Source organism: Schistocerca nitens, chromosome 4 (assembly GCF_023898315.1).
Source record: "Schistocerca nitens isolate TAMUIC-IGC-003100 chromosome 4, iqSchNite1.1, whole genome shotgun sequence".
Classification (NCBI taxonomy): Eukaryota; Metazoa; Arthropoda; class Insecta; order Orthoptera; family Acrididae; genus Schistocerca; species Schistocerca nitens.
In genome coordinates this window covers 435,402,402-435,424,403 of record NC_064617.1, presented here as the reverse complement: position 1 = coordinate 435,424,403, position 22,002 = coordinate 435,402,402, and the positions used below count along the sequence as shown (strand labels likewise).

General features: G+C 41.4%; 1 protein-coding gene across 1 annotated transcript in view; it reads left to right on the top strand.

Annotated features, from left to right (window-relative positions):
* Nucleotides 1-22,002, top strand: part of LOC126253287 (aminopeptidase N-like) — a 210,371-nt gene that overhangs the window by 97,139 nt on the left and 91,230 nt on the right. Inside the window, exons 12-13 of the mRNA XM_049954513.1 lie at nucleotides 6,241-6,503; nucleotides 9,731-9,927. Of these exons, the coding sequence (XP_049810470.1) occupies nucleotides 6,241-6,503; nucleotides 9,731-9,927 (460 nt within the window). The remainder of the gene's footprint in view (nucleotides 1-6,240; nucleotides 6,504-9,730; nucleotides 9,928-22,002) is intronic.

The window sequence follows — 22,002 nt, the reverse complement described above, 5'->3', positions numbered from 1 at the left end:
TAAATGATGTGTGAGATTGTGATTAACATTCCCAGTTGCTTGTGTGGACGTGTGTGAAGCCCACACATAATTCTAACTGGTCTCTTTTATAAAAGGATAATTTTTATGTAAATGATGTGTTAGCCCAGAAAATTATCTCACAAGACATCAGTGAACGAAAATATGCAAAATACAGGGTGAGTCAAAAAGGGCTTTAAAGATTTGGAATGCTGTATAAATTTATTGAGATAACTTTCAGCATCTGTAGATGTAACATTTTGTAGAGAACAACCTCAAGTTTGATTCACATAGTTCAGGAGCGCCAGCATAGTGCACGGTTAAAACATCTGCTTTCACTGGTGCGTAACGTGCTCGCTGTGCGTTTTGGTTTCATGAAACGAACTTTGCAACAACTGTTCGGCGTAAATTCCGCACCGAATACCGCAGAAGAATTTTGTTGACACGGGTTGTTTATTGCAATGTGATAAATCAGCAGGTCGCATATGGATGATTATGTCGAACAGGTACATGGCAACAGGTTATGGCGACAGGTACATTATTGTCTTAACAATGCAGTACCAATTCTTATGTCACTTCTTTGTTGCTCGTTTCTGTCGGCTTTGTTATTAAGGGGGGACGTTGATGAAAAACACACACTATTTCAAAAATTAACCAAATCCACAGTTTTAGAGATATGGCAATGAAATTTTGCACCACGCTTTACATGAAAGTAGCACATTTACATATAAAATCCTTTGATTATATATTCAACTTTTTTTGAATGAAATTTGAAGTTTTATTTTCAAAAAATAATGTATGTTCCTTTTTCTCAGAAAGTATTCAAGAGATTTCTACAAAAATTTCTCTGTTTCATCTCTTTATATGTTGTAAGCTTCTCTCATGACTTTTTGGAATAGGTCAAACAGGAGAATTTTCAAAATTTTTTAATTGTAATTCCACAGGTACAATTTTAAATTAACACAAAATTCCAAGCACTTTGCCCTATATCTCAGCTTGTAATCAGAATTTCTAAATTTTCTCTTGAGACAACGTTTATTAGGTTTACAGAAATGTGTGTACAAAATTTCATAATTCTAGCATTCATAGAACCCGAGGAAAAGGTGCATAAACTTATAAAAACAAACTTTTCAGCAAACGCAATTTAAAGTTCAACCTAACTTTTATCCTTACTTCACTTCTTCAGAAGGCACCACATTTGTACTCTGGGTCGTCTTTCCCTTCAAGTCTTCTGTTTTCTTGTTGTCTGTCTTTTTTCCTCTACCAGGTCTTCAACTGACTTTTCAGCTGCAGAGGCGCGCTGTAAATCTATTTTTCTCAGGATGTCTTGAGTAAAATTTCTTATCTTCAACCCCATTCTTTCTAATACCTTCATCCTCCTGACGTTCCCATCATTAAATACGATAACTGCATCATAAGTTGCAATTCTGACAACTGTAGTAGAAGCAAATGTGTTTTTAGGACATCGTTTCCATATGAATGAATTTAGAGACTCTTTTGGGTTTTGCTATGAACACACTTTTTGAGAAGTGCAGAATCGGTCAGAAACATGTAAGTGGGCTTGACAAGATCCAGGATACAATTTGGAAGCCTCTCCTTGTGAATGTAGGGGTTGTTATCCCTCTGAGCTTGGTGTGGCAGGGAGGCCGCGTCACACTTTTAATTAATTTTCGGGCACTTCGGATGCGATTTCAACATTTAAACTTTGGGAACTTATTGTGCATGAGTTGTACTAACAAATAAAAAATAAATCGAAGCTTTACATTTTTGGTCAATTTCCTCACCGTCCCCTCTTAAAATAGCACTGATCACTTTTCCCATATTCTACAATAACGCAATATTTCAAACTAGTGCCAATATTACGAATAAAAATTACTCCTTTACTAACAAAGCTTTATTTAAAAAGAAAAATTTTAGTTCTGGTTCTATGGCTAATTGATATTTTGGTGTTTTTACTCGGTTATTAGTAAAAAAATTAAAAAAAAACCTGTTATAATCGAGACCAAACAAATACCAGTTATTCAGAATTAAAATACCGGTATCAGTCTTAAGCGGTCGGTTTTTCCCATCCCTAGTTTCCCGCAGCACTTTTCTAGAAAACCATTATTGCTAGTGCGCCGCTGGCAATGGAAGATAAGTGCTACCATCTGTTGAGGGCTCTCACAAACTTTACGGTACCAGATGATTGGACGTCTCAGCCCGAAGAACATACTTGTCATTTTGTGCAATGTGAGTAAATTTTGTTACTCAACTATCCGAAGCTTCTAGGGAGCATATCATTTAGGAATAATAGAATAGATAAATATCTTTTCGTTTACAAGAGGTTGAGGAGGAGATTCCTGTTTAACGTCCCGTCGACAACGAGGTCATTAGAGACGGAGCACAAGCTCGGATTAGAGAAGGATGGGGAGGGATATCGGCCGTGCCCTTTCTAAGGAACCATCCCGGCATTTGCCTGAAGCGATTTAGGGAAATCACGGAAAACCTAAATCAGGATGGCCGGATGCGGGATTGAGCCGTCGTCCTCCCGAATGCGAGTCCAGTGTGCTAACCACTGCGCCACCTCGCTCGGTTTCGTTTACAAGAGATTATTCTACTGTACAAGGTACATTTGTATAATTTGGCCTAAAAATTACTACTGTAGTTTCGAAACTAATTCAGACATGGCGATGGACGCGTGTACGCTGTGCTTTGGGACACATTCACGCATTATTTTGCATTGCCGCCTTAACTGATACCTCAGTCAAAGAAACTTTAAAACAACAGCAGTTGGAGAAGCATTCTAAGAAAATGGGGCACAGAACGATAAAAAGTAGAAGCTATTTGAGCTAATGAATCTGAAGTAGAAAGAATTAATTCTGTAAGTGCAAGGTCGTCGGTCCCATCCTTTTCAAAGGAACCATCCAGGAGTTTGCTTGAATCGGTTTAGGAAAATCACGGAAAATCTAAATCAGGTTGGTCGGACGCAGATTTGAACCGTCGTCCTCCTTATGCGAGTCCAGTGTGCTAACCACTGCACCACCTCGTAAGAAACAAATGTTCAAATGTGTGTGAAATCTTATGGGACTTAACTGCTAAGGTCATCAGTCCCTAAGCTTACACAGTACTTAACCTAAATTATCCTAAGCACAAACACACCACCCATGCCCGAGGGAGGACTCGAACCTCCGCCGGGACCAGCCGCACAGTCCACGACTGCAGCGCCTGAGACCGCTCGGCTAATCCCGCGCGGCCACCTCGTAAGACGAAGGACTGATAAGGACAAATAATTGCGAAAAACGAGAGTGAGAAAAAGTGTGTACGGGCCTAGTTCTGATATCATTAGTGTTCTGCCCAAACGCAGGTTTTGACATGGTAACTCTCCATGCTCTCCTATCTTCTGCGTAATTGCCGCTTCCCTTAACGTCGTCTATCGTCTTGTACACCATGTGATCAAAAGTATCGGACACCCCCAAAAACATACGTTTTTCATATTAGGTGCATTGTGCTGCCACCTACTGCCAGGTATTCCATATCAGCGACCTCAGTAGTCATTACACATCATGAGAGAGCAGAATGGGGCGCTCCGAGGAACTCAAAGACTTCGAACATGGGCAGGTGATTTGGTGTCACATGTGTCATACGTCTGTACGCGAGATTTACGCACTCTTAAACATCCCTAGGCCCATTGTTTCCGATATGATAGTGTAGTGGAAACGTGAAGTGACATACAGCACAAAAGCGTACAGGCCGACCTCGTCTGTTGACTGACAGAGGCCGCCGATTGTTGAAGAGGGTCGTAAAGTGTAATAGGCAGACATCTATCCAGACCATCACACAGGAATTCCAGACTGCATTAGGATCCACTGCAACTACTACGACAGTTAGGCGGGAGGTGAGAAAACTTGGATTTCATGGTCAAGCGGCTGCTCATGAGCCACACATCACGCCGGTAAATGCCAAAGGGCGTCTCGCTTGGTGTAAGGAGCGTAAACTTTGGACGATTGAACAGTGGAAAAACGTTCTGTGGAGTGACGAGTCACGTTACACAATGTGGCGATCCGATGTCAGGGTGTGGGTATGGCGAATGCCCGGTGAATGTCATCTGCTAGTGTATGTAGTGCCGACAGTAAAATTCTGAGGCGGTTGTTTTCCATGGAGGGGGCTTGCACCTCTTGTTGGTTTGCGTGGCACTGTCACAGCACAGGCCTACATTAATGTTTTAAGCACCTTCTTGCTTACCACTGTTGAAGAGCAATTCGGAGATGCCGATTGCATCTTTCAACACGATCGAGCACCTGTTCATAAGGCACGGCCTGTGGCGGAGTGATTACAAGACAATAACGTCCCTGTAATGGGCTGGCCTGCACAGAGTCCTGACCTGAATCCTATAGAACACCTTTGGGATGTTTTGGAACACCGACATCGTGCCATGTCTCACCGACCGATATCGATACCTCATCTCAGTGCAGCACTCCGTGAAGAATGATGTGTCATTCCCCTGGAAACCATCCAACACCTTATTGAACGTATGCCTTCGAGAGCGGAAGCTGTGATCAATGCTAAGGGTGGACCAACACGATATTGAATTCCGGCATTACCGATGGAGGGCGCCATGAACTTGTAAGTAATTTTCAGCCAGATACATAGGACAACATAGTGTATCTCCTCCTTTCTCTCATCTCACGTGTCAATGAATGCATCGTCCAGTTCTTCTTCCTTGCTCTTATAACTTGCAGCAGTCTAGTGGAAAGGATGGAAATTGCTTTTGTATTACCTGCCTGAAACGGTACAACCAAACAAACCGAAATCAAGAATGGGCTGAGTGCTTTAGGTATAAGAGATTGGCTCACGAAGATTATATCACGTGTAACACGTTATTTTTTGTGTGGGTAAGTCGCAACTTGGAGATTGATAAGGAGTAGGCCTTTAATTATCATTCAGAATATTATCTAGGCCGTATTATGCTAACAGGTGGAAGTTCGCAAAAAAATTTGTCTACTGACACTAAAATTGTTGTGTTTCGCCATACTCTGAGGTGACAAAAGCCATGCGATAACTCCTAATATTGTGTCGGTCCTCCTTTTGCGCGACGTAGTGCAGCAACTCGACGTATTATGGGCTCAACAAGTAGCTGAAAGTCTCCTACAGAAATACTGAGCCATTATGCCTCTAAAGCTGTCCGCAATTGGAAAGGTGTTGCCGGTACAATGATATCTGCACGAACTGGCTTCTCCATTATGTCCCATAAATGTTTGATGTAATTAATGTCGGACGACCTGGGTAGCCAAATCATTTGCTCGATTTGTCCAGAATGTTCTTCAAATCAGTGGCGAACACATGTGGCTTGGTGACATGGCGCATTTTCATCCATAAAAAGTCCATCGTTGTTTGGGAACAGGAAGTCTACAAATGCCTGGAAATACTCTCCAGATAGCCGACAATAACCATTTCCAGTCAATGCTTGGTTCACTTGGACCACAGGACCCAGTCCATTTCATCTAAACACAGCCCACACCATTATGGAGCCGTGATTTGTTGAAAACCTGGATCCATTGCTTCGTGGAGACTGAAACACACTTGTATCCTACCATCAGCGCTTACCAACTGAAATCGGGACTCATCTGACCAAGCTACGGTTTCCCTGTCGTACCGGGTCCAACCAAAATGCTCACGAACCCAGGAGAGGCGTAGCAGGCGATGTCGTGCTGTTAGCAAGGCCACTCGCGTCTGTTTTCTGACCCAATAGTCCAATACCGCCATATATCGCCGCACTGTCCTACGGATAAGTTCGTCGTACTTTCGACATTGATTTCTGCGGCTATTTCACGTAGTGTTGCTTGTCTGTTAGCACTGAAAACTCTGCTCAAACGCCGCTGCTCTCGGTTTTTAAGAGATCATCGGCCAGTCCATTGTCCATAGTCAAAGGTAACCTCAGAAATTTGGTATTCTCGGCACACTCTTGTCACTATGGATCTCGGAATACTGAATTCCCTAACGATTTCCGAAAAGTGATGTCTCATGTGTCTAGCTCCAGCCACCATTCCGTGTTCAAGTCTGTTAATTCCGGTCGCGCGGCCATAATCACATCGAAAACCTTCTCGCATGAGTCACCTGATTACAAATGACGGCTCCGCCAATGTACACGATACTATTGCCATATGTATATTTGCATATCGCTATGCCTTGACTTTTGTCACCTCAGTGTATAGTGGTTGCTGAAGCCGATCATGGGAGGTAATACGCGCGCAATGTTGTATGCAGGGTTTTACCGAGTACAGTACGACACAGACAACTGGGCTCTGCTGGTGCAGCAGCTGCTGAGCGACCACGAGGTGATCCCGCCCGTCAACCGCGCTCTGCTGCTGGACGATGCGAGGGCGCTGGTGCAGTCCGACCTGCTTCCCCTCGACACGCTTCTCAACCTGACATCCTACCTAGCGCAGGAGCTGGACTACATACCTTGGCTCGAAGCCGAAAGCACGCTCAACTATCTGTCGTCGATTATAGATGCGGACGAATTCGACGTAAGTATGCTTTAAACGTACTGTGTTTCTCATGTGTCGAATATAGCTATAGTGCCCGGCTTCGCCCAGGATGTTTAATACCTGCTACAAAGTGATCGACCCTGTGCCATGTTGGTACTCATAGCGAATACAAGCCGCATGGGAAACTGCAATCGCTTTGAATCGAAGGCCATATTTAAATCACTGGGTGTTGATGGAATGCAACGGTTGAATACGTCTTCACCTGTATGAAAAGATGATTAGTTGCGTCAGGTCTTATTACAGTTTGCGATCTATCTCACTGTGTTTCGTGAGGAAAGTTTACGCCACTGTTCTGGAAATCTCGGATTCTGCTCGGTCTTTTGATCGGCCCCCGATCTAATGACTTTTGTTAGTACTGTATCAACGACTTGCCTTAGCGCTTCTATAGCGCTGTGGATTTCAACAGTAAAAATAACTGTGAAACACTGACTAAAATAACTTCTAGGATATTATCTGAAACAACAGCAATTAATCAACTAATAAGAGTTTGCGATCATGTTTCTGTCAAACTCTCGAGCTTTCGCTCGTCGCGCGATCTAGTGACGTCTGATTGAACTATCTCGAAGACGGGTATTGCCGCTGTAATTTATTCTCGTGACACGAATTATATGCAGTATACCACGATGTATTTCGTTTGTTAGTAATTAATTTTTCATTAATTTCCTTCATTGTTTTATCTGAATGTAGGAATTTGAAGTAAATCGATCAAGAACTTTGAAGTAAATCGGTCAAGTACTTTTCGAGATGTTTGATAACAACATTTGTACTATATATATGTATATCACTCCTCAAACAGCTGAGTTTTTAAAAAGTCTGTAGGCTGTAGAGCAGCGTACTAAGCTGCTGCCTGCCCGTCCCCTTCGGGGCAATCGAAATTCAATAAAGGAAAAAAAAGACAAACAGCTGACAAGTCGTTCATTTTCCGAAATGTTCATGCCGAGCCTCTTGGCCTATACAATCTTCCCTCGGTCAAACTCAGGTAGATTGCACACATTCCTCACTCTACAGACGTACAGCACGCTCACTGATACTACATGCACCGTGCGTGTGTCTGACTAGCAGCTACTCCTCGCCAGCTGACGCTGCTATCGCCTCGACGGGTTCTTGGCCGATTTGCTTCAAATTCCTGCATTATTCTCCACTACCCATATATTTGACATATTTTCCCCAGAGCATAATTGAGCCGCCGCCAGCTAGTCTCCGTACCACAGTACAGGTGTCAAAGGAACTGTTCCCCTGGAAGACGACGGATTCACGTCTTCCCACTGGCATGATGAAGAAGGTATCAGGATTCATCAGGCCGTGCAGCGCTCTACCACTGCGCCAACGTCCAGTGCCGATGGTCACGTGCTCATTTCAGTTGTAGTTGCCGATGTCATGATGTTAACATTGGCTCACGCATAGGTCATGTGCTGCGGAGGTCCATTGTTAGGAGTGTTCGGTGCACTCTGTGTTCAGCCACACTTGTACTCCGTGAAACGTTAAAGTCTGATGTTAGTTCCAGCGAAGTTCGCCGCCTGTCCTGTTGACACATGCTCGATGACATGTTTGTCATATCTGTCCTGTTTTACCAGTCTGCCCAGCCTACGATGTCTGACATCTGTAATATGTCAATTAATGTGTCATATATACACCAGGTGATCAAAAAGTCAGTATAAATTTGAAAACTGAATAAATCACGGAATAATGTAGATAGAGAGGTACAAATTGACACACATGCTTGGAATGACATGGGGTTTTATTAGAACCAAAAAAATACAAAAGTTCAAAAAATGTCCGACAGATGGCGCTTCGTCTGTTCAGAATAGCAATAATTAGCATAACAAAGTAAGACAAAGCAAAGATGATGTTCTTTACAGGAAATGTTCAATGTCCACCATCATTCCTCAACAATAGCTGTAGTCGAGGAATATTGTTGTGAACAGCACTGTAAAGCATGTCCAGAGTTATGGTGAGGCATAGGCGTCGGATGTTGTCTTTCAGCATCCCTAGAGATGTCGGTCGATCACGATACACTTTCGACTTCAGGTAACCCCAAAGCCAATAATCGCACGGACTGAGGTCTGGGGACCTGGGAGGCCAAGCATGACGAAAGTGGCGGCTGAGCACACGATCATCACCAAACGACGAGCACGAGAGATATTTCACACGTCTAGCAATATGGGGTGTCGTGAATACAGTTAGCAGCAAAGAATAAATTAAAACATCATGCCTTATTGCGGCAATTTCACTGCATGAACAGCGACAATACAGTAAGCGATAAACTTTTTTCTTTTCATCATTTTGCGGGGATTGTCAGTGATAAAAATTTCCATTAGTGTTTGAAATTATGTGTAAAGTCATTAAGAGCTCCCATTCTCAAATACTGGATGAATAAAGTTTAGGTAATCGCGCATGGTGGTATACACTTCTTTTTCATGCCCAACCCTTTGATAGGTAGGTGCAGCAAGCAAGTGATGTGTGTGCTAATTTCGACTGAAACTGGTCCAGTGGTGTAGGAGAAGATATGGAACATATATACACACATACATATATACATTTTTATAACCTGTTGAATCTTATCTGTGACTTTCTTCTGCTTAGCTTTCTAATTGCCACACGTATTCTTCATTTCTATTAGTAGGTCGATCATAATCACAGGGTTTAAGCTAGAGTTCAAGGGTATTTACGCCTGCAAGTATGAGAGGACGCTGATGTCTGGGTCACGATCAGAAGAGGAAGCTATTAGGAGGGGGGGGGGGGAGAGGGGATTAGCCCATTTTAGTCAGAGCAGACAGCACCAGCGGTGGGTGTTAGAACTTGTACCTTCAGCGAAAGAATGCATCAACCCATCGCTCCGAAACTTGTAGGCATTCGAGTAAATGGAAAGTGAGCCTGTGAGGCCCTCCATGACTCCCTTACAGCGCTGGTCTGGGACGCCATTGAGCAGATATACACGCCTTGGACCTAACATGATCGACCTGGATCCAATGTGGGCCGCTCTTAAAGGAACATGAATCAATATGGCTCCCTTTCACATTCGCTGTCTCGCAGAGTCCTTGCGACGACATGTTGTCTCTGTTGTCTGGACGAAAGGGGTATACTAAAGGATAGATATCTCTAGTTCAGTTGCTCCTCGGAGTCCACTATCAGGATGCTGTACAGTATCTCGTTGTGTTGCCTTGCAAGAGGTTGCTCTTCCTGATGGTAAAATTCTCTTTTCGCAGACTTTGGTGCAAGAGCTGGTCGCAAGCGTGACGAACACGTTGGGCTATGTGGCACAGCCTGGTGATTCTCACGTCACGCGCGTCCTTCGCGGCATCGTATCATTCCTCGCCTGCACTGCAAACCAGCCTGCGTGTACCGAGGCAGCCTACAGCCAGTTCCAGCGCTACATGGCCAATCCGAACGACCCAGCCAACTGGTGAGTCTACAGTCTTTATCCACGCAGCGTACAACACTGACGATTGACATCAATACGACTACACGTGACGTGCATCTTCTGCACTGTGTTGATCGTGTTGTATGGTACGGCTCTTGGACTGCCAAGGTAGATATACGTTGTTGGCCACTTAAACAGCAAATTGGCGAGAAGTGTGCTGCATGCTTGGATATGCAGATGATTAACACTTCAGTGCAACTATACAAAATGGGTTCGAGTAACTCATTCTGCGTATTAGGAGAAATTACGCTGCTTGTTATCTCATTCAGAATCCCCGTTTTAACGTTGTTTATTTATGAGAAGATCGTTTTATGCCTCATGTAAGAAGAAGAAACGTGTACCAATACATGTCAGAAATACATGAAATATATTAAATGTATTTGCAGTTGCGAATATGGACTACCATGAGTTGCAGAATGGAATGGCGGCAATGAAAATTTGTGCCAGACCGGGAAACGAACCTGGATTTCCCGCTTATCACGAGCTGTCACCTTACCATTTTGCTATTCGAGCACGTGTCACGGGTAGACCCAATCTTCCATATGTCGTCAACCATGTTCCTAAAACCTGTACTCGTACATCCATTATGTATATTCACGTCCAGGCGAGACATTCTGTTTAAAAGTGCTCCCCCAGTGTCGACGGATAAATACAATATTGCAGCGCCTGTGTTATTCTGACACGCATACATCTCAGAAAGAACATTGCATCGTAATTCAGAATAATGCAGGCACTGCAATAATGTACAAGTGAGAAATCGGCTGAGGCCTATCATATCTGCTGTTTATAGTTTCGCTATATTTTTGCTCGCTTTCGTCGAGATCTCAGCAGTTTGAGATCGATGGGTTCAGGATCTGAATAGCGCCAAACATATTGCTCGTTCAGACGGGCAGAATCTTACAGCATGTCACATACCTCGAGTCAGGAAATGGGGTTGTTCACAACAGGACAAGTATCCTCGTGGATAGGACTACGACGTCTAAAGTGTCAGCATGACGACCATTAGCGCAACTTCCACTTATTCGGAAGAAGAGAGACGAGTGACAACATTAGTGCTAATTGTAAAACGTAAAGTTACACTACCGGAAATGTCACGATTAATAAAAGCCGGCCGAAGTGGCCGTGCGGTTAAACGCGCTGCAGTCTGGAACCGCAAGACCGCTACGGTCGCAGGTTCGAATCCTGCCTCGGGCATGGATGTTTGTGATGTCCTTAGGTTAGTTAGGTTTAACTAGTTCTAAGTTGTAGGGGACTAATGACCTCAGCAGTTGAGTCCCATAGTGCTCAGAGCCATTTTTGATTAATAAAATATTCGTGGCTATTACGCCGTGGTCGAATTGATTTCATATTGAAATCCAACATTTTGTCCCCGTCTGCGGAGGACAGTTTCGAGGGGAAACATAGCTTCTTTGAGTGTCCGATTCTGACTACAGCAAGAATATTTTTTTACGTGAAAGACTACACAAAGAGGCCATAGAGATTGTTAAATACTCCAGAAATTTCGGTAGGAACGAGAAGGGCGTGAAACTGAATGAGATCCGGATCCCGGTGCTAAGTAAGATGTGTAATAGTCTTCCACCTTCGGGTGACATCAACAGCGGATGATGGCAACCGCCAACAGCCAACTGCTCTCGCGTGTTCAAAGCGGAGCCAATGAGATATCTGGGCCCTGCTGCTGGTGTCACAGCACGTGACACCCCATGTCTTGCGTGTCCCAGAGGTTGTCTCTGGCGGGGAGTAGGTTACTATTTCAGTCGAGCTTAATAATATTCTTAACTGCATGTTTAAATACATGCAAGCTCTCGATAACTCTCGACAAATTTAAGGCCTTTAGTGGGTACCTTTTCATTGACATATTGATTTCCCATAGTTACTGCATGGAGCTGAGCATTCGCGATGTACAGTGAGGTGGCAAAAGTCATGGGATACCTCCTAATGTCGTGTCGGAAATCCTACAGTCTGGTGTAGTGCAGTTGCTAGGCGTGACACTCAACAAATCGCTGAAAGTCCCCTGCAGAAATACTTAGCCATGCTGCCCCTATAGCCGTCCATAATTGCGAAAGTTTTGGCAGTGCACCATTTTGTCCACGAACCGACCTCTCGATTATGTCCCATAAATGTTCGATGGGTGGCCAAACCATTAGCTCGAATTGTCCACAATATACTTTAAACCAGTCGCGAACAATCTTGGTCTGGTGACATGGCGCATTTTCATCAATAAAAATTCCACCGTTGCTTGAAAACAGGACGTCCACGAGTAGCTGCAAATGTTCTCCAAGAAGCTGAACATCCAGAGAACCCAGTCAATTCCAGATAATCACAGCCCACACTATAATGGAGCCACCAACAGCTTGTGCAGTGTCTTGTTGACAACTTGTGTCCATGATTTCGTGGGGTCTGCGCCACACTCGAACCCTATGAGCAGGTGCTGCCAACTGAAATCGGGACTCATCTGACCAGCCGCGGTTTTCCAGTGGTCTACGGTCTAACCAATATAGTCAAGAGCCCAGGAGAGGCCCTGCAGGCGATGTCGTGCTGTTGACAAAGGCACTCGCGTCATTCGTCCATTGCCACAGACCATTAACGCCAAATTTCGCCGCACTGTCCTGACGGATACGTTCATCTCACGTCCTGCATTGATGTCTGCGGTTATTTCAAGCGGTGTTGCGTGTCTGTTAGCACTGACAACTCTACTCAAACGCACACTGCTCTCGGTCGTTAAGTGAAGGCCGTCGGCCACTGCGTTGTCCATGATGAGAGGCAATGCCTGAAATGTAGTATTCTCACGACAGTCCTGACACTGTGGATCGCGGAATACTGAATTCGCTAACGGTTTCCGAAACTGAATGTCCTATGTGTCTAGCTCCAAATCCATTCCGCGTTCAGAGTCTGTTAATTCCCATCGTGCGGCCATAACCACGTCGGAAACCTTCTCACATGAATCACCTGAGTACAAATGACAGCTCCGCCAATGCACTGCCCTTTTATACGTTGTGTACGCGATACTACCTTCATCTGTGTATGTGCATATCGCTGTCCGACGATGTTTGTCACCTCAGTATGGCAGGCAGTGTGGCTAGTGAGATATCACAAGCTCATTGGGGGGCCTGTATTTCTCGTGGGCCCCGATCAAAGTATGTGACGTCACGCCAGTTCGCTGGAGCACGCGTTAACAGAATTTTGCTGCAGTCAGAGTAGCGAGCCAGGGTATGATTCGGACAAGCAAAGAAACTATGATCCCCATGGAAAATGTCATCCGCAGAAAGGAACGAAACGTTGGGGTGTAATATGACACCCATTCGATCACAGTACAATGGCCCAGAATATTTTGTTAATTACAATTATTAAATCCAACAGCGGTGCGCCCAACGATATTACGAGATACAGAAATCACACAACGTCGTCTTTATGGACGAGTGCCTTTTCTACACACTCCATCACAAAGGACGTATATCAGACTGGAAGCTCTGAAGAAAACAGACGTTGGCAGATTGCATCTGTCATTGCCATATAAGCCCAGCAAAAATGGGCCGGCCGGGGTGGCCGAGCTGTTCTAGCCGCTACAGTCTGGAACCGCACGACCGCTACGGTCGCAGGTTCGAATCCTGCCTCGGGCATGGATGTGTGTGATGTCCTTAGGTTAGTTAGTTTAAGTAGTTCTAAGTTCTGGTGGACTGATGACCTCAGAAGTTAAGTCCCATAGTGCTCAGAGCCATTTGATTTGAACCAGCAACTGGCGTGATTGTTTTGGATGCCAGTGGGTGCGTAACACACAGCCAGTAATTTGGACAACAGCCTTTACATTTCTTACATTACATCTCTGGCTGTCACCTATTTTTGAGACCTGTGTGACGTTACCATTCAACAAGATAAGACAAGAGCGCATGTTGCCCTTGTTGTCCTGACCTACCTCGATACAGGGGGTGTTCGACAGTTGAAAACTTCTTGTCATGGGTTACCGAGGCTCTGCCACACCACAACTCGTCAAGCACTATGACTGATGACCTCTGAGAGCTGAAGCAGCATGGAATGACATTCCCGTATCTGTCATCCGAGCTCAGTTCGACTCGGTGCCCAGTCGTGTTAGAGACATTGTTGCTGGCACTCACAAATATAATCACGTATTCTTTCCACTATAATGCATATGCAAAATAAGTAACATTTCCTGATTTACCATCCTTCGTGGTGTTGCGGTTTTAAGTGCCAGCAGCGTATGAGGGGATTTGCACACTTCGTTCGCTGTTGTCAGCGCCGTTATTATTTATTGGTTCATTTTAATCCCATACATACTTTAATACACTCGATATACGTGGACCTGCTGAAAAGTACGGTCTCGAATTTTTATGTGAAACCTCTTCAAACTTTTCAAATAAAACAAACTTTATTAACAAGAAGTTAATTCCAGTACCTGCAATATAATATTCATTTGCTTGTAACTCGATATTTCTGCTCAACAAGCTCGCCTGTTTCGGCTTAAATCTTCAAGTGCACATATGGGCTTTGGTAAGAATGAATATTATTTGCAACATACTTATGATCAAGGACGCGTTTTCGTAGATTACAGTTCTACTTGCGTCTAGGTGGAGTTGACGATCATATAGCATCCAAGGGGCCCGTCGTGAGCTGCCCCTTACTAAATAATATTATTATAATCACGTAGCTGCTATAATGCGAAATTCTTCGTGATAATAATTGTTTGACAACTATTTGACAGTTGGGATCCTTAGATGCTGTATGTTTACAGATTTTTTTTTTTTTTGCCTTTGGGTGTGAGGGATGTGTATTTGTTGCATAGATTTTATACGGTTAAAATGTCTTTGTATATTTGTTATCTGTGATTTCATATGTTTATCCTTTCTCGTAGTCGAAAATTTCAATAACATTTTCTAAGTAGTGCTTGTGTTTCAGGGAAGTTTGTTCACCGAGTAAGTCGTTGGAAAATGTTTCGCTTGATTGTATGTCCTCAGTTCTTCTGTGGACTTGGAAAGGCACTGTAAGCCGAAACAGGCAAGCTTTTTGTGCAGCAATATTTAGATACAAACAAGTAAATATTACATTGCAGCTACTGGAATTGACTTATTGTAAACAATATTTCGATTTAGTTCATGCTGCAGACCCAACTGACAAAAAACTTGATTAACATTCTACATCTTTATTCTTCACCTCTATATAGTTATTTCTCCATATAGTCACTATGGTGACAAACACATTTTTCCCAACGAGTGATCAGTTTGTTGATACCGTCACCGCAGAATATTTGACTTTGTTGACGTAGTCACAACCCCAACTCTGCTTGCGATGCTTCATAGATATCAAAGTGAAGTCCTCGGAGGTGTTCTTTGAATTTTGTAAACATGTGGAAATCGGATTGGTCCAAGTCTGTACTGTGTGCAGAATGACCGATAACAGTGAACACAAGGCGTGGTGGGATTGTTGCAGCTGTCGGATTGCTCGTGTCTGGTTTGGAATTGTTATACTGAAGCAGAGGGTGCTCCGATGTGTGGACAAACCTTTCCCAGATAGCACAGTAAGCCGGTTTCAAACTTGTTTCCAGATGTAAAGTTCAAGTTTATAAGCTTGATCAAAGCTGGAATATTCCGGCCTGTTAGTTGGATTCAAGCTTGAAACAAACATCAAAGTTGGCAGAGTTCAAGCTATATTTCAAGCTTGACTTATCAAGTTTGGCTCCAGCTGTATCTACACACGTGGAATACAGCCTGGTATTTACAGCTTGTTTTAAGCTACATAATTATTAATCTGAATTTATTGAACCTAATTAATTAAATAAATATCAGAATGGAAATGATGTGAAAAAAAATTATCAAGACATGTATGTTTAAAAAATTTTATTTTCAAAGTGTTTAAAATTGTTTTAATTTAAAATTTAATTATTCTGAAGCCCCTCCAGCCCCAGCACACAGACCAGAGCAGGATCAAATATCGCTGACTTCTGCTGGTATAATGCTCCTGTAACAGGTAAAAGAAAATGTTAGCCATACCTAAACATAAAAAATGTAAAACGTTGAAACTGATCAACCTAAATATAATTCATGCCCCACATTAGCAAAATAACTTCAAACTCACTGATGTAGTAAGAATCATTAACTAGTATAAATGTCACTGAGTAAGCAGCTGCTTTTGGTGACTTCATTCCAGTTTTTAAAGTAATTTGAAATAACTTTTTGTTTGAAATTTTGAAAGTAAAGATGACATTTGGGTAATTTTGCGATGACTTCATGAAGAAGCCACACATCACTATTTCTAACAGTTTCAGGACCATTTAATCTGAATTATAAAGAAGCAATTACTTGAAATCATATACACCTCATACTGTAAGCGTATAAGGAAACTACCATTTAGAAAAATGCAGACGTTTTATTCTATCCACAATTATATTTTGGTGAGTAAAACTGAATCAAAATGAAATAAAAGATGAAATCGAAATGAATCTAAGAAATTACCAGTTAAGTGGAGCTGAAATGTAAAAGAACAAAAAATGTTCTCCTTGTCATATTTTAATATTGCCTTTTATTAGATTTCAGCCACATTACAAATAGCCTAACAATAAAAGTAAGAAATACCAGTAGGCCTTGCAGTATTATTTCACCTAGGGAACAACAAAATTAAGAGCAATTGAAGACCAGTCAACGCTACGTAAATAAAAAAGACTGACACCTATGTAGTGACTGGTTCTTGATGCACTTTTCCCGTTCACCATGTCATTACTATTTGTATTAGCAAAGAAACTTTTCACACTTCATGATTATTCATTCATGGTGTGACACACTCAAGTATTTACAAGTAAACAAATGTAATAGGGCGATATATATAAAAAGGCGAGATTTTAAAAAGGTAAAATAACATTAAGTTTTAATTTTTTGGTGCCACGTACTAGAAAGCTAGTTTAAAACGGCCTCTTTTTGCTGAATAACTTGTAATATGTTTTCTTAGCTGGTAATCCATTTCACTTTCATCCAGGTTCAATTTTTCTACGTAAAAGAATATGATATTTCTTTACGTTACGTAATAATATTTAACATTTGTAATATTAACGTACCACTAGAGAAAAAATGCACCAGCGTACCTGTAATACACTATATATCTTCTTCAGACCCGGTGTAGCAGTAAGGCAGGGGACGCCACACACTTTCCGAAATATTTTCCAGTATAAAACAAACTTCACAACAGTCAACAATCATTAACGCACGTCACAAAAATAAAATGGCCGTAAACCTAGCAGAGTCAGTGCAACTGCAAGGCTTATAAACGCTTGTGGCGCTTCCTGTGGACGTCTATGGAAGCTATGCTGCGCGCGCATCTGCTGTACAGCCTTCCAGGGAAATTACAGTTTATTTCAAGCATGGGAAAATTATTTTAATTCAAGCTAAATTTTTACAGCTTGATGTAAACTGTGTAACAGGTTGATTTTTCAATCTTGAATTTTCAACTGAACCTAAACTCAATATCCACCTTGAAATAAGCTTGAGTGCTAGCTGGGTTGCATTCGTGCTTTCAGTTTTCTGAGGGTTTCTTACACACCGCAGAGTTATTTTGGACACCACAATATTACATGCCCTTTAGCGGCGAGGGTTGCAACTTGCATCGGCGATGCAGGAAAGTTGACCGAGTAATACGAATGAGTTGTAATACCTCAACCGATAGTAAGGACAGAATAAAAAATTAAGAGTCCTTACTTTTCAGCACGCCCTAGTAGTACTGGTCAAATACGGAAGAGACGGAGAAACAGGGAGATAAAACACAGGCAATAACAATTTCAGTTTACAAATTATCATTACAACCAACAAGTAATAAACAGCACAGTTAATACAGTACAAATTAGTAATGATTTGAACTTCAGTCTCTTATAATTGTTCAATAATTATTTTACTGAGCAAAATCAATGTTCCATTAGGTATGATTTAGCCTTATTTATCAGGGTAGTTTTATTTCACTGTTGTTTCAAATGAATATTCGGGTTATTGAATGATTTGGCTCTTTTATGTGGAACATATTTCTGATACAATACTGTTTTAGACTGAGACATGTGGATATTGCAGATGCTTTTCGTGTTACGGCTATTGATGATTTATTTTGTCATACTTCCCCAGCTCTGATTTGAAAACAGCACGGACCCCAAACTTACAGGCTGGGTGCACTCATTTTCAGCTGAAACGAAATACAATGTATTTGATACATTCTTCACGGTACAAACAGTTCTGACAGCTTTACCTACATTCAAAATATATTTTTGTTTTTGTTGGACATGTGTTCCCCATAATATTAATATATACCGAAGAAAAAATGGAAATATGCATCATATGACACATCAAAAGCAAAACATGTTACCATGCTTAATACGGTGTAAGAAAATCGTTGGCATTCAAAACAGTTTTCAGTCATTTCCTGTACGTTTCTCAATGGAAGTGTATACCATTCTTCCTGCAAAATAGTGGCAAGTTCAAATAGATGAGGTGGGTAGTGATCATGTACCCTTCTCTCCAAAGTAGACCAGAAAGGCCCAATAATATCTAAATCTGGTGACTGTGGTGGCCACGGTAGATATGACAGTTGATCCTCGTGCTCACAAAACCAGATCTAAACGATGCGACCTGTGTGAACAGGGGCCCTGTTGTCTTGGAACTCAGCGTCACCATTGGAGAACACACATTGTACCATGGGATGAACTTGATCAGCCAGAATGATAACATAATCCTTGGGCGTAAAGCGAACTTGCAGAGTAATCATGGGGCCCATGGAATACAGCGACATGGCTGCCCAAATCATCACCGAACCTTTGCCATATTTCATTCTTGGGATGTAAACTCTGCCACAGGTTGGAAACAGCGTGCAACAAAACTCATCCCGGCAAATGACACTTTCCACTGATCCATAGCCCACGCTTCATAATTTCGGCACCACATTTTCCTGTTACAGGCATTTGCGTCACTGATGACCGGTTTTGGAATTCCAGCTCCCCCTCCAGTTCCCGGCTTATGGAGCTACCTTCGTGTTGTTTTGGTGCTGGCAGGATACACGAGTGTATCATTCATTTCTCCAGTGATTTGTGCAACTATCATCCTCTTATTTTTCGTCAGAATCCTCTTCAATAACTGTTCGTCACGATCACTCGACACACACTTTCGCCCGCATTGTGATTGAATGGATGATATTTTTCTGCTTTCCCTGTATGTCGTATAAATCTTCTACACAGTGCCTCATGAAACAACAAACATTTCGGCCACATTGGTTAGGGAAGCACCCACGATACGAGCACGAACAGTTTGCCCACTCTCGAATTCGTTTAGCTTCGACATAATACATTCACAACCAGGTTCGGATCTAGGAGTTTTACGAAGGGGGGCAAGCTTCAATTTGCCTCCCCTTCTTTCACCCCCACTCATAAAAATAAAAAAAATTTTGAGAGTAATTTGGGTAATATATATCGAAATAAATGTCAGTATCCGACAACATTAACTTATTTTATTAAATGAACTCAGGTCGAAGAATACAAAAAGAAACAATTTTAAAACATACAAGAATATACCATAAATCTCATACAATAATCATTTCAAAACTCCACTTTCCGAGCTTTTTTTACTGCAAAAACATTTATGATATCATGCCAGTCTATGGAAGCAGCTCGTTTGAGCTCTATGTAGATTATACTGAGATTTGTCAATCTTTGTTGAGTAGTCGCGCTCTTCAAATGATTTTTAATTAGTTTCAGCTTGCTGAAACTCCTTTCTCCTGAGGAAACAGAAACTAGTATGGTAACGAATATTCTTAAGGTTGTAGTAATGTTGGGATACCCCTTTACCAATTTCTTGTTATAAATCAAACTTAATGTGGATGATGAAGTGGCATTTTGCAAGTCTCTCTCTATTACCAGGGCATGGTGTTTAATAAATTCTTCTTTGTTTAGATCCTCTGCATAGGCATCAGACAGTTCTACTGCTTTCCCCTTCAAGTCCTCCACTACCATTTCTTGAATTTGGACATCGCACAGAAAACTAAATTTTGCACTAATGTTCTCCAGAGCAGTAAACCAGGTACTCAGCTCCATAATCACTCTGTCAGTTCTTTCTGACAGGGACATCCTGAACAAATCTTCCTGTGAATGTTTGCATACTTCATCCTCACAAAGCTCATCGGTCATTTTTTTCTTTCTTCTGATCCTTTTTTCTGGGAATACCGTTGATACCTCATTATCTTCTGCTAGAACTTTGGCCCCAGAAATAGCTTCAGAGGTACAAGAGTCTCTGGAAGTTTTCAGAAAGTTCAAAAGGCCTTGAATATTTTGAACAGCTTTATTAATTGTAAAGTCTTCTCTTTGCAGAAACTGCTTAACATGATCTATTTTTTTCAATACTGCATAACAGAAACAAGTTAAGGCAATACATTTGAGTTTTCTCATATTTTTTGAAATAGACCATGCCTCTGTTTTTGTTTCTGGTATTGAGAATTTGTAAGTTTCAATTTCTTCCAGAGCCTTTACAACTTTATGAAAATGCTTATAAACTGCTTCAACTGCCTCTACTCTTGCAGACCACCTACTCTTGCTTTGGGGTTTTAATGTTATGGGTACACGTTTTTGTAAGATTTCCCATCTTGATGTGGAACCCACAAAGAACAGATACAAACGGTGGACAGTTCCAAAAACGTTTGGACTTCAGCAGATGTATCGGCTGCATGTGCTTCTACTAAATTTAAAGAGTGAGCAGCACAACTTTCCACAACCTCTGAGTCATTTGCCTAGACATAGCGAACTATATGAGTCACCCGCTCATTGTGGCTGATATCTGGAGTGCAGTCAAACATCAATGAAACGTATATAGCATCTAAAATATCTTTAATTATGTTTTGTTTTATTTTGTCGGCAATCAAGTGAAGGAACTCGTCTTGTATACATTTGGAAAAATAGTTAATCTGCCCTTTCTTGCGGCGTTTAGGATGCAGACGAAGGGGGACACTATAGTGTGATATAAGATCAATGGTATTTAGAAATTTCCCACTCTGTGGATCACCAAAATCACCAACTTCTTTTGTTTCTCCAAACGGACTTCCTTGCTTTACTAGAAAAACGACAGCATCAATAATACAGTGCAACACTGTTCACCAGTGAGCTCACTCTTTTTTTATCTCATCTTACAGCTCTCTATCAATGCCTCCGCTTCTGAGAGAGGACTCTAGAGCCTTCCAAGAGCAAAAACAAAATTTATGGTTTGGTGAATTTTCATGGGCAGGCAATTTTTCACTAAGCTTTTTTCAATTAACAATTCCTTCCTCTTTAGCTAAGAATGATTTTGACTCAGAGTCTGAGCTTAAGTGACAAGATAATCTGCAGGGAATACAATATAAAGAGTTTTTTCTCTCACCTTTATCTAGCCTGATCTTTTAACTTTTGTCCCATTTTTTAAATGCTATAGAAACCAATCCTTACTTAAATTGCGACCTTCTCTATAACTCTTATTGACGTCAGGAACACGTTCGTTTTCTGCTCTCATTTTTATAATGACATTTTGACTTCTTAAGTAATATTATTATTTTTTTTATTTATTTATTTCGTATTCCATTAATCCGTATTGTGATAAATCACAAGGATGTGGAATGAGTCATGATTACATACAACAGATATAATACACATATATAAAATGACAAAAATGTACCATAAGATTATGAATAAGTTTGTAGGTTAAAATCAAATCAAAGGTATAGCTCAAGTAATATAAAACAATACCTAAAAAGGAAATATAGTACATTTTCCAAATTAAACAAATAATACACATATATAAAATGACAAAAATGTACCATAAGATTATGAATAAGTTTGTAGATTAAAATCAAATCAAAGGTATAGCTCAAGTAATATAAAACAATACCTAAAAAGGAAATATAGTACATTTTCCAAATTAAACAGTTAATGTGATCTATAGCAAACAAATTTTTATCAGTATAAAAAATCATTGCTTTATCTGTAGATACTCATCAAGAGAATAGAAGGAATTTACCATTAGGTATTCTCTCAATTTACATTTAAAAGTAGGTAAGACATTAATG